The sequence below is a fragment of the Acomys minous genome, assembly GCF_964271855.1.
Source record: "Acomys minous genome assembly, chromosome: 12".
Taxonomy (NCBI): domain Eukaryota; kingdom Metazoa; phylum Chordata; class Mammalia; order Rodentia; family Muridae; genus Acomys; species Acomys minous.
The window spans coordinates 92,458,073-92,470,751 of record NC_140493.1 but is presented as its reverse complement, the minus strand read 5'-3'; the positions used below and the strand labels follow the sequence as shown (position 1 = coordinate 92,470,751).

Sequence of the window (12,679 nt, the reverse complement as noted above, 5' to 3'; positions counted from 1 at the left end):
CCACTGCTGTTAGGAAGGAATACATAGAAAAGACAGATTTGCTTGAGGCCATTTTGGCTATGAGCAAGCTCAGAAGCGGGGAGTGGGGAAAAAAATTAAACAGTGGGCTTGGATTCCAGGGCCTCCAGGAATAAAGGGCAGACAGCACAGCAGTTCTGGGGTCTCATATGGACACCCCCCTCTCCTGATTTTCACCACCACCTTCAGTGGGAAAGGTAGACATCAGTAGCAATTGACGTCTACTGATGACTAGTTCTCTTGTTCACAGAGCTAAAAGGCTACAGCACCCACTGGAGTCCTGGGCTCTGCCCCCACCATCGAAACAGACCAGAAAAGTGACTCGATAGCACCACTTAGTGGAAGCAAGAGAGGTTGCCTCTCAGAGTCCTGGGCTAGCCAGATGAGGGCTGAGGCTCCACAGCCCTTGAATGTAATTTGGGAGGAGCTACTTTCTCCACTTTGAATGGTGTTGTGCTAGCTAGGTGGATGGAGAACATCAGTCCTATCTCCTCCTCTGAGGGAGACCATCGTGCTCCAAGTCATACAGTTTGGACCTTGCGATAACAAGCTTTCCTGTTCCTTGAAGGAGGGGCTGTGTGTCCTCAACAGCATCCACTTGACCCTGGGTCTTGATCTTAGGAAGGATCTTGCACACTAGAAAGATAAGCTAATAATAAGTAAAATGATTGACATCCAAAAACGAAGGGCAGAAGCATGCTCATCGTCACTGAGACTCAGGATAATGTTTATGGTGTGCTGGGGCTCAACCCAGCTAATCTAAGCCTCACGTGAAGTAGTAATCACTTATATCTTCCAAAATATATTCCTTGATGAAGCTTGTAGCCCTTTGTCCATGCTCAGTATCTGACTTGTGGTCACTTTTCTCTTTCTGCATCAAGACATTTGGTCCATCTCTCAGAGCGTTTCCATCTATTCTTCTGTCTTGATCGCTCTTGCTCACCTCTCACTCAGGTGGTAGCTCTCCAGTGACTGCTTCAGATCCCTCAGACAAATAACATTTGTTTCACGATTGACTTTTATATCTACTGTGGTAGTTTGATTTGCCCTACAGATGCTCAAGGTGGTAGGGGTTGATTTTTATGGTATGTGTGTGTGTGTGTGTGTGTGTTACATGTGTTCACACGTATATGCACATGTGTGTGTGGAGGTAAACTTGCATTTGCATACACGTGTAGGCCAGAAGCCACGCACTCTACTTATTAAGCATCTCTCAAGTCTCATCCATTTGCTAGACTGCCTATCACTCTCCTTGCCCCGGCTTCCCCAGCAGAGGGAATACAGATGTCCACTGCCAGACCTAGCTTTTTGCATGGGATCTGAGCTCAGGTTCTTCGGATTTCTGGGCAGACGCTTTACAGACTGGGACTTGTACATCATTTTATCCTTAGCTCTAAGAGCATTGTGTAGAACACAGTAGGTGTTAAAGGAAAGACACATCCCAAACTTACCATGGGGAGGCTGGTTTGAGGGTGAGGGGAAGCAATATTCCTTAAATAGATGGAAGACTCAGGGCACCTTGGTTTGGTGGGGTTTGGCTAGGTGGGGCGGTGGTAAGTGACAAAGAAAAGTCGCCGTTGGAAATACATGTAGGCACATCCAGCTGTGCACCAACCCAACATGCCCGCGTGCAGAGGTGGCTCATGAAGGGGTGTGCCCACGTCCCAGGAGAGAAGCTGTGAGTCATGTTTGTGTTTTTTCAGCCAGCATCCAGCCTCATAATGACTCAGGACCTTCTGGCCCCACCTGAGCTCAAGGACACACAGTGGTGGCGAGAAAGCAGCGCCAGAAGGGTTGTCTGGCTGGATACAGGCAAGCAGGAGGCTTCTATAGCTAGAGCCTTGTCTCCTTTTAAGTCCCCAAATCCTTAGTAGGGACCCCTTTCCCTGATGCCTTGCAGGCAGAACTCATTCAGTGTTCCCCTTTCTGTCTCTCTGATATTCAAAGCCCTTCTTTTCACCTCCATCTGTGCTCTGAGGGCTGGGACTGTACTTGGGAGACTAGTGTGGGGTCTAATTAACTAAAGCAAAGGGTAATAGTAAGCAAGAGGGTTGAATCCATGCCATCCAGGTGGTTCAATGGAAAAGAAAAAAAAGCATATTAGTGCCACTCACAGTCAGGATAGTGTCCCAAGATGTGCTAGAATTTTCCACCATTAACTGCAGTCTGGACATGGGCTACAGAGACAGTTTGTTTTTACAAGGACCTGAGGGCAGGGTATCCTGAGCCACATGAGGTGTGTTCCTTGTTCATTGCCAGGAGGAATGGGAAGTGGGGCTCAGAGGGAAGACCCCCGAGCCCTGAGAAAGTAAAAGAAGAAGGTTTCTCATTCAGTCCAGCATGGTTGGCTCCCTCACCTCTGGCAGTCCCTTTCCCGTGGCAGGCAGAGCTGGAAGAAGGAAGAAGACGGTGCAAAACTGCAGTAGCGATGCCCATCTGGCCCACAGGAGTTACCCAGCACGGTTGGCTCTTCCTTGGGTTGAAAGTAGATCCAGATGTGGAGAGGGGAAGAAGACCAGGGAGGAGAGAAGATGAGAAAGAAGGTGGATGAGGGGAGGAGGGTAGGTGGGGAGGGAAGAGGGGAACAGGAAGGAGAGTGGATAAGGGGAGAAGGGTGGAGGGGAGAGGGTACACACACACGGGGCAGCTGGGCTTTCATACTGGGATCCCTTCACGTTGCACTGGATTTAGGTTCCTGGCAACTGTGCAGGCGAGGACTTCCTATGGGGAAACTGAGGTCAAGGCCTCAAGGATAAGAAGAGCGAGGCAGTCTCACCTCACTGGCACGCTACTCTTGTGTCCACCGCACTGTCCCAGGAGGTTCACTGAGGAGGCCTCTACCTCAGAGGTAGAGGCACTGGAAACACATACAGAGATAACCTGGACGCAGGGGACAGGCCTGTGCCTGCTTTGAACTCAGATGGGAGAGGATGCTTAGAGGGATCCCTGGATCCATGCAGAGAGGTCTAGACAGGTGAACCTCAGGGAAAAACAAGCAGATGCCTGTAAGCCCAGAGCTATGAGGTGCAAAGTAGGAGAACACGAACTAAGATCAGCCACAACAGGTAGACTCCCACAACAGGCCAAACACAAACCACGCCAACCCTGGTTGAGCTACAGCCAAGTCAAACCATGCTTAGCAGTTGCTAAAAGTGAAGGTCACACAAGTGGCTCCTCTTCCTGAAGCTGCCCACCCCAACCTGCCCTAACCTATCTTCCACCTAGCTCAAGTCTTGGGACTTGGGATTACCATCCGTCCCAGAGCACTGATGTCAGTATGCCTTTGGCAAGGCTGGGAGAATGGAGTGGCTCTGGGCCTCAGAGCACATTGAAGCAGGTCTTGGGTGTTTCCATTGAAGCCTGGTGGCAATGTGGGTAGAGATTTAGAACCATCACAAAGGGAAGACAGTGCTCAGAATCCCCACTAGCCTAGGTCTAAGAGTGTCCTGTGTGTTAGGCTTGCGAAGATGCTGTTGACACTCAGTTCCACCTACTCAATTGTCTATTTCCATTAGCATGTTCTGGACCACCCATTTAAATATTTATTTCATTCATTTTCATAAAATAACCCACCTTCCATTTCAACAAGCATATTTGTGGAGGAGCTCTTATATTACTACAGAAAAAAGGAAAAGTGAGACTCGATTGTCATTCACAGAAGGCGACGAGGCAGACATGTCTGACTAGATGCTGTTGCTTCCTGCAGGTTCTGAACTCACGATGGACTTATTTGATGGGCTAGGATGATTGGCAGGGTCGGAGGCTGCTAAGGGGACTGTAGTGTTGATTGAGGTTTCTTTCCTCAAGAATCAGGAGACTGGGAAGCAGAAAGGAAATGTTTTTCTTACCATGTGATCCGTGTTAATGCTTTTTTTTTTTTGACATGGTCTTCCTACATTCTCTGGCTGGTTTCCTTGTAACTTGACTGCCCCAGCTCCTGGACTGTCCCACTACTGTTACTAACCATAGTCTCCAGGCTTTGCCCAGGAGCATCTCTCATATGCTACTCCTTTTAAACACCTACCATCTAGAGACCCTTTTCCAGATCCTTGTGCCCTCCAGCCACACCTCCAAGGTCCCCAGGCCTTTGTCTACTCTTGTGGCCTCTCTTCCTAACTTCAGTTCCCTTCCAGCCCTGGGCATCTGTCTGGCAGGGCTAGTTCTTCCTCTTTCATTAGGATCTAACTAGAGGCAGGCGTGGGGTCTGGGCGCTAAAGCACATGCTAAATGAAGAGGAACAGGCTTAGAGGAGCTCCTGGTGAGATGGGGGGTAGAGTGTGGGGGTGGAGGAGCCCTCGCTGAAGTGGGGTGGTGCTGCTGGTGGTAGAGGCCATAAGACAAAAGGTAAGAGCGCAAAACTGGACAAAGGAAGAGTGAGAATTCAGGAGAGGAAGGCTCAGGAAGAGGAGGCCACACAGATTTGCCAACAGCGAGCAGAAGTTGCCCGAATAGAGAAGATAGGAAAGGACATTTCAGTGGGAGGGGCCTGGAGAAGTTTGAGGGTTGTTTAGGAAACATTACATGATGTTGTAGGCAGTTTGCTGATCAGGGGGAAGTGGAGCAAACACTGGGAACTGGCCTTGCACACCAGGAGCGTGGAGCTTGTCTTAAGAGTGCAGAGAAGTCAGAGGAGAGACGTAGTTTAGAAGGGTCATCTTAGAAAGTTGATGGGGTTGACCAGATGGCTCAGTGGAGAAAGGCACTTGAAGCACAAACCTGGAGACCTGAGTTCAATCCTCAGGACCTGAGTGAAGAACCTTCCCTCTAAAGTCACCTCATGTGCACTGAGGCAGGAGCACCCCCATCACGAACAGGCATATGCATTACTTAACTCATGGCTTAAAAATTTAAAAACAAGGTCAAGGTGCCTGGGAGGGCCAAGGAGAGCTATTAGACGCTGACATCTCAGGGCCAAGGGAGGGCAGAGGTATGGGGCACTTCAGAAGTTGAATGACCAGCAGCAGGCTATCTCTCTTGAGCCTTTCCCATGACTCCCTTCCTGGCATGAGCAAACTGTGTTTTGGAGGAGAGAACACAGGCAAAGTGTGGGAAAGCAAGTCATCACATGGCCAGGGAAGCACAGTCTGGATTAGACCCAGGTGATCTGGCAGCAGAGCCCATGGCCTCTTTACCACTCTCTTTTGGCACTGGTGACCAGAATAAGTGTGAGGATTTACCAAGAGCAAGTGTAAGTCACACCATGGTACCCTGACACCCCCAGGGCTGAATATAAGACAGGTGCTCACCCAAGGGGAATTCTAGACTCACTGCAGGACTCTGAAAAAGAATCAGGACAGAGATTGGGCAGATGGCCCAGTGGGTAAGGGGCTTGCCATGCAAGCACAAGGGCCTGCGTCTGATTCCCAGAACTTTTGTGGAAAGCTGGGCTTAGCAGTGCAATCCCACCAGGTATGGAGGATCCCTGTGGCTTGTTGGCCAGGTGGGCTCGATGAATCTGTGGGCTCCAGGATTAGTGACAGATCCTACCTCAAATAATAAGGAGAAGAGTGACAAGGAAAGTACACACATGCATAACACACACACACACACACACACACACACACACACATACACACACACACACACACACACTCTCACTCAGACAAGGTTGCAGGCCCATTATGTGCCTGCTGTAGTCATCCCACAGCAGCAGGGCTGTACTTAGTGGGTTTGTTTTCCCCTCATAGTTTTCCCGTGTGAATGCAACATGCTGCTCTGGAACCCCGCAGGACACACAGCTGTCTACCTCATCTTTTGACTATAGCACTGTCTCAGCAAACTGGCATGCCCTGAGAGCAGTAGCCCTGTCTCTCCCACCACCCTAAAGCGTGCTGACAGATGGAGGATTCACCAGAGCAGGTGCTGGATTTCAGCTTCTCCTGGAAGTTCCCTGTAGGCAGTGGCTGCACTTTTCCTAGCCTGCACAGTAAATTCCATTCCGGGCTCTCAGCTCAGCCCACAGTGACCACCAGGGTGAGTTCAGAGAGTGATAATCAACCAGGAGGGAGTTTTGACCTTAGATATACTGAGAGGGCTGGGTCGTCTCAGGCCCTGCCAAGGTCACGCAGATACCAGCCTGTAGGATATAGGTCACCCCCCTGAGCAGCAGGGCTGATTTATGATGCCCTTGACAGCCTAATATCTTCAAATTACCCCACACAATGGAGAGAGGCTGGGCTGCTGACGGGCAGTCACTGAGGGACGCAGAGCCTGGGGCTTCCCTGCTGCTCCCATATCCTAGACCTTCTCTGAGTCTATTGGGGTGGGGGGAGCTGGCACAGAGTGAGGGCACACCCAGGCGTGCCACTTTCAGCAGGGGGGTATAAGTAGGCAGTTTGAGGGATAGTTCAGTACCCAGCAACCCTGAGACCCTGTCCTGCCTACAGACTCGCGGCAGGCAGCATCATGAGTTGCAAACAGATCTCCTCATCTTTCTGGAGCAGCAGCTGCGGAGGAGGAGGGGGAAGTGGGGGTAGCATGCGGTCCTCCTTCAGTCGCTCCTCCCGGGCCAGTGGAGGAGGGGGCCGCTTTCGCTCTCCCAGTGGCTTTGGTGGGGGTGGCTTTTCGGCCTGTGGCAGTGGAGGTGGTGGCAGTTTTGGCTCTAGCTATAGTGGAGGATATGGAGGTGGTTTTAGTTCATGGAGTTCTGGCGGTAGGTTCCGCGGAGGTTCTGGAAGTGGCTTTGGTGGTGGCTCTGGAAGTGGCTTTGGTGGTGGCTCTGGAAGTGGTTTTGGTGGTGGCTCTGGAAGTGGCTTTGATGGAGGCTCTGGAGGTGGTGAAGGTGGCATTCTGAATACCAATGAGAAGACCGTCATGCAGAATCTCAATTCCCGTCTGGCCTCCTACATGGATAAAGTACAGCAATTGGAGGGAGACAACACCTCCCTGGAGAAGCAGATCCAGGAATGGTATTCAAAGAAGGGGCCCAGAATCTTCCAGAAGGACTACTCCCATTTCTACGATACTATTGAAGACTTGAAGGGCAGGGTATGCACAAGAGTCAAATTCTCTCTCTCTCTCTCTCTCTCTCTCTCTCTCTCTCTCTCTCTCTCTCTCTCTCCTCCCCCTTTGCTCTCTTTCTCAACCTCTTTTACAAAAAGGTAAGACACTAGAGTCCAAGCAAAGCCGTACCAGAGAATTAAAAAAAAAAACCACACTTTCATTAGAAACACACTTATACTTGGTTTCTGAGGTCTTAAGGTCTTGGGCTTGGATTTGAAGTTTGATATTTAATTTTGAGTTTGGCCAGAGCAGGGAGGAAGTCTGAGCTATCACTAGCAACACTAGGGCCCAACTGAAGCTTCCTTTTGACCTGGTTTCAAGTCAGTCTTATCCTTCTTTTCCCATTTCTCTTGGGCTCAGAGGGTACTTAGGACTCATGTGAAGTCTGGTTAATCAAGTCATAGAGAGGGTCTCTGGTTGTGAAGGTGATTCCTTTATCCATCCATCCATCCATCCATCCATCCATCCATCCATCCATCTGCCTAGTGGGTGACTACCTTCTGCGTTGCACTGAGCAGCCACAGCGGTATCCCATACTTAGCTCCCATCCTAATGGAGTCCACAGTTGCTTTCCTTACTGTTCTCACTCATTCCTCCTGATTTTACTTTGTATTTGTGAATGTGGTGTTTCTCCAACTGCAGATTTCTTCCATCCATTTACTCACATGCAATCACAGCATCCTTCAGGACCTAGTTCAATTGTCATCTCCTTCCCAAGGTCGTTTCTGGTTTCCCAGGCTGGCCAAAGCCGTCTTTCCTTTCCATGACCCCTTTGAGATAACTCAGACCTTTCAACCAATGGTGGGCTCTTGGGATTTGTCCTACACCCTACCCTGTCTTTGAAGTAGACTTTCAAATATTTGCTGAATGAATGAAGGCTTGGTGGGTGGCATGCAACATACAAGCTGATGGAAAACTCCTCTTGCTTCTTGAACACCTTGGACAGGTTTATCCCTTCTGCTTGCCATGTCTGGTCTTCTCGCCTCCCTGAAGTTGATCCTATCAAGAGATCATGGCTGATTTGTGCCATCTTCTCTTTCAGATTGAGGATCTCACGGTGACCAACAGCAAAATGCTCCTGGACATAGACAATACTCGGATGACTGTAGACGACTTCAGGGTTAAGTGAGTCGTGTTCCCTTCTTTCTCCCTACACTATTGTTATCTGCCCTGACAGACCCCTACCCTCCCCACGCCGGCGATTTTCAGAGCTCTGGAGGTCCCAGTAGGATCGGGTGCCCTCTTGATCCTTCCCTACCCATGGCTGGTCTGCAGGTTTGAGATGGAGCAGACCCTGCGCCAAGGTGTGGAAGCTGATTCTAATGGCCTGAAAAAGGTGTTGGATGTTCTCAAGATGGAGAAAACGGATAAAGAGATGGAGCTTGATAATCTGGAGGATGAAATAAAGGCCCTTAAGAAGAACCACCGGGAGGTGTGTAACTGCTGCTATGGCTTAGTGGGAGGAACAGAAGGGCAGAGGTAGCAGGGGGCACTCTCAGCTCCTCACAGGGTGGCCTGCAGTGGCAGCTGCACTTTGATTTCTCTCAGTGGCATTCCTCTCTTGCGCTTCCAGAGGACTTGTGAGAGAGGATTAGAAGCTGCCAGGAAGGGTCCCGCTTCTAACCTCATGTCCTCTTCCTCCTTGGCAGGAGATGAGCCAGCTCACGGGCCAGAATGATGGAGACGTTAACGTGGAGATAAATGTTGCTCCTAGCACAGACCTCACCCAGGCCCTCAATGACATGCGTGAGGAGTATGAAAAGGCCATTTCCAAGACCCGCCAGGAAGTTGAGCAATACTACGAGTCTAAGGTGAGCAGAGTGGGCGGCTTGCTCAGTCTTCTCACCCTCCTTCCGGGTATCCTTCTACTTCCTTTCCCCTGTGTCATCCCTCCATCCTTCCTCCTCTTCATCTCTCGGCCTAGCTCTATCTATCCTCCCATCCTCCGATGGAGGCCATGCACCCTTCTTCATTGGTCACACAGAAAGAAACACAGCTGTGGTGCTAGTTTTAGGCAAAGCGCTAATGTCCCAGAGAAGAGCCCAATAAGATTGCCATCCTTGAGAAGCTCTTAGTTTATTCGTGTCTGTTGTCCAGAGCATGCTTAACTCACTATAATCCCATGTGATGTAAGACTCTAGGAGAGACATACAGCATCTCCTGCAGTACACTGGGTTTCATGCCTGCTCCCTTCCTCTCCTGTCTTCAAAGCTTGGAAGGGAGCCTGATAGAGAAAGGGTTGCCATTCTGCATGTATGCAAGGAAATAAGATTAGAACAGGGCTTTGGGGACATAGCATAAAGGACATTGAAACCTTGCTGAAACGGACTGGACAACCTGACTGTTTGGCACTCAGGATTCAGTAGCTTATCCTTGACATGGTCACTGCCGTGCTTTTGAAGGTGAAGATCCTTTAGTGCGTGATGCACAGTCCTTCCTACAGATGTCCTTGCTGCACCTGTTCCTAACTGAGCCTTTGGTTTGCAGATGACCCAGATTGAACAAGAAGTGACAAATAATGGCGAAGAGATGGAGAGAAATATGAAGGAAGTATCCCAGCTCCAGCACAACATCCAGGAGCTGAATGTCGAGCTGCAGACTCAGCTTAGCACGGTTGGTAGTCCTGCTCCAGACTTGCTGCCATCGCTGGGCTCAGGAGGGCTTTATAGGATCTTCAGGAGGGGCAAGGAGTGGAACACCCCTCCTGAAGTCTCCTCTTCCTCCCTAGAAATCAGCCCTGGAGAAGGCTTTGGAAGACACTAAGAACCGCTACTGTGGCCAGCTGCAGCAGATCCAGGAGCAGATCTGTCAGGTGGAGGCCCAGCTTGCCGAGGTCCGGGGAGAAATCGAGTGCCAGAGCCAGGAATACAGCATTCTGCTCAGCGTCAAGACACGGCTAGAGAAGGAGATTCAGACCTACCGAAACCTCCTCGAAGGCGGCCAGCAAGACTTGTAGGTCTTTAGGAGCCTGTAGTGTCTGCACTGTAGAATCTTGTAGGAGTCCCCTTAGGCTTCTGACACCATTTCTAGCCTTCTGAATAGAAGCAGCTAGAAAAGGTCTTGTTGTCAAGGATCTGATGGGTTGAGGACTTCATCCATATGTGCATTTGGTGGGAATACTTGTGGCGTTTGACCTTGGAAAGGAGAATGGTAGCAATGGGAGAAAGGGGACACCTTGTGCTCCAGACAGAGCTGGGGTGTCTCAGTTCATACTTTCCTCTTAATTCTGTCCATGTTCGTTCTTGTGTGTGTATCAGTGTTTTCCTTTGTCCTCAGTGAATCGTCTGGAGCTGGACAAATTGGCTTCGGAAGTGGCAAAGGAAGACAAGGAGGAGGTGGAGGCAGCTATGGTGGGGGAAGTGAGGGCAGCTATGGCAGAGGAAGTGGAGGAGGCTATGGTGGGGGAAGTGGAGGTAGCTATGGTGGTGGAAGTGGAGGTAGCTATGGTGGAGGAAGTGGTGGCAGCCATGGAGGAGGAAGTGGGGGCAGCCATGGAGGAGGAAGTGGGGGCAGCCATGGAGGAAGTGGAGGCAGCCATGGAGGAGGAAGTGGAGGCAGCCATGGTGGAAAAAGTGGAGGTAGCTATGGAGGAGGAAGCAGTTCTGGGGGAGGAAGTGGAGGAAGCTATGGTGGAGGAGGAAGCAGTTCTGGGGGAGGAAGTGGAGGAAGCTATGGTGGAGGAGGAAGCAGTTCTGGGGGAGGAAGTGGAGGAAGCTATGGTGGAGGAGGAAGCAGTTCTGGGGGAGGAAGCGGAGGAAGCTATGTTGGAGGTAGTGGATCCAGGGGAGGAAGTGGAGGTGGCCAAAGTAGAGGAAGTGGCTCTAAGGGAGGTAGTGGGGGCAGCTATGGTGGAGGAAGTAGCTCAGGAGGAGGAAGTGGGGGCAGCTATGGTGGAGGAAGTAGCTCAGGAGGAGGAAGTGGGGGCAGCTATGGTGGAGGAAGTGGTTCAGGAGGAGGAAGTGGGGGCAGCTATGGTGGAGGAAGTGGTTCAGGAGGAGGAAGTGGAGGCAGCTATGGTGGAGGAAACAGAAGACCATCTCAATCCCAGTCCTCCTCAAAATCTGTCGAGTGCGATGACGAGTCACAAGGTAAAGAATGACTGAATCACGGTCTCCTGCACACTAGGCAGCTGTTCTTTTTCGTGTGTCTTTGGACTTCTTTGGGAGACTGCACAGAAATGGATTAAGAAAAGTCTCTAGTGAAGTGGCATAGACCCACACTTGGATCTGAACTGACCATTGGATGGAATTGAATCTGTACATGGTCTGAGTCTCAGTAGTTAGAGGAGATGGCTATGGCTTGAAAACTGTGCATTGTCATGTTCATTTCTATTGCTGCCCAAAGCTAGGCTTTACTCACGAAGAACGAGGTTCAGAAGGAATAAATTATCCTCTCATGGCCATGTGATTTCCAAAGGAGCCTCAGCACCGTGAGTCTCCATGGCCAGTGCCTTCAATCATTATTAGGCTGGGAGGCCAGGAGCAGTGACAACACAGGGAAACAGAGATTCAGAGGTCCTAGTGGTCAGTTAGTGCAGCCAGTGCCTGGTACAACCGTAGAAGGGAGTATATTACTGGTGCCAGCATCTGCCTCTAAGAAGGACTCATGCCCCTCGGGTAGTCTCTAGGTCATGAAATCGTGCAGTAAACATGACATATCTGGCCTGGAGAGATGCTCAGTAGCTAAGGGCACTTGTTGCTTCTGTAGAGGACCTCTGTTCAATTACCAGTCCCCATGGTGATTTGCAATCACCCATAGCTCCATTTCCAGGGGATCCAGTGCCTTTTATCTGATGTCTGAGAGCACCAGGTACACATATACCACACATACATACATACATACATACATACATACATACATACATACCCGGAGTCAAACATACCCACGTAAATAAATAAATAAATAAAGCCATTGCCTTAAAAAAATTCACTATGGAGTTATAGTAAATGACTGCCTAACAATACTGCAATGTACAGCTCCGAGAATCCTTCTAGTGCCAGGGAACTGTCTGTTTACAAAGTATCAAATGCGTTTTTGCTCTGAGGGACAGATGTGAATCTAGGAGGGAAGCTGGGGTTCTCTTTCTGAGTAGCCAAAGCATTCACTGGCAAGGCTGTGGGATGGTGAAGGGTCTGGTCCGTGGGCTCTCCATCCCCAGGGTTGTAGCGGGAGAGGTTGGGAATTGGACGGGGCCACAGGCTGTGTGATTTCAGCCCTTCCACCTCAGGGCTCTCCAGCTCTTTGGGATCCAGGTTTCTTACATCCTTGTTTCTTCATCTTTCGTCAAATCTCTACCTAAAGTCTCTCTTCTTACTGCTCTCTCCTTTCCACTCCCCCTTTCACCCACACAGGCCACCAGATGCGATACTAGAGCCTTCATCAACTTTTCCCACCCAGCCCCAGCTGAGATGGCCCCCGGGGGGCAGAAGGGACACAAAGCATGCTTCCTGCATCCTGACATCAAGACTAGCTGGCAACAAGCCAGGGTACCCACCCGTTTGGAACTGGATGGAGTTGGCTTTGCGCCTCTGAACATCTATTGGCTGTGCTCCTTGCTGGGGAGGCTTCAGGGCTGGGGAGAGCTTGATTCTCCCAAGTGTCCTGGGGGCGACCCCATTCCCTTCCCTCTCCTGATTTCCTAATAAAGTCCTCCTATTGC

General features: G+C 50.3%; 2 protein-coding genes across 2 annotated transcripts in view; one reads left to right on the top strand and one right to left on the bottom strand.

Moving 5' to 3' along the window:
• GAST (gastrin) overlaps positions 1-12,679 on the bottom strand; it is a 147,634-nt gene that overhangs the window by 119,942 nt on the left and 15,013 nt on the right. The window lies entirely within an intron of this gene.
• On the top strand, positions 6,386-12,526 carry LOC311578765 (keratin, type I cytoskeletal 9-like). The gene is made up of 8 exons (XM_084748801.1): positions 6,386-7,005; positions 8,063-8,145; positions 8,296-8,452; positions 8,670-8,831; positions 9,508-9,633; positions 9,749-9,972; positions 10,297-11,108; positions 12,372-12,526. The coding sequence occupies exons 1-8, from the start codon at positions 6,424-6,426 to the stop codon at positions 12,389-12,391; spliced, it is 2,166 nt and encodes a 721-aa protein (XP_084604927.1). The 5' UTR covers positions 6,386-6,423; the 3' UTR covers positions 12,392-12,526.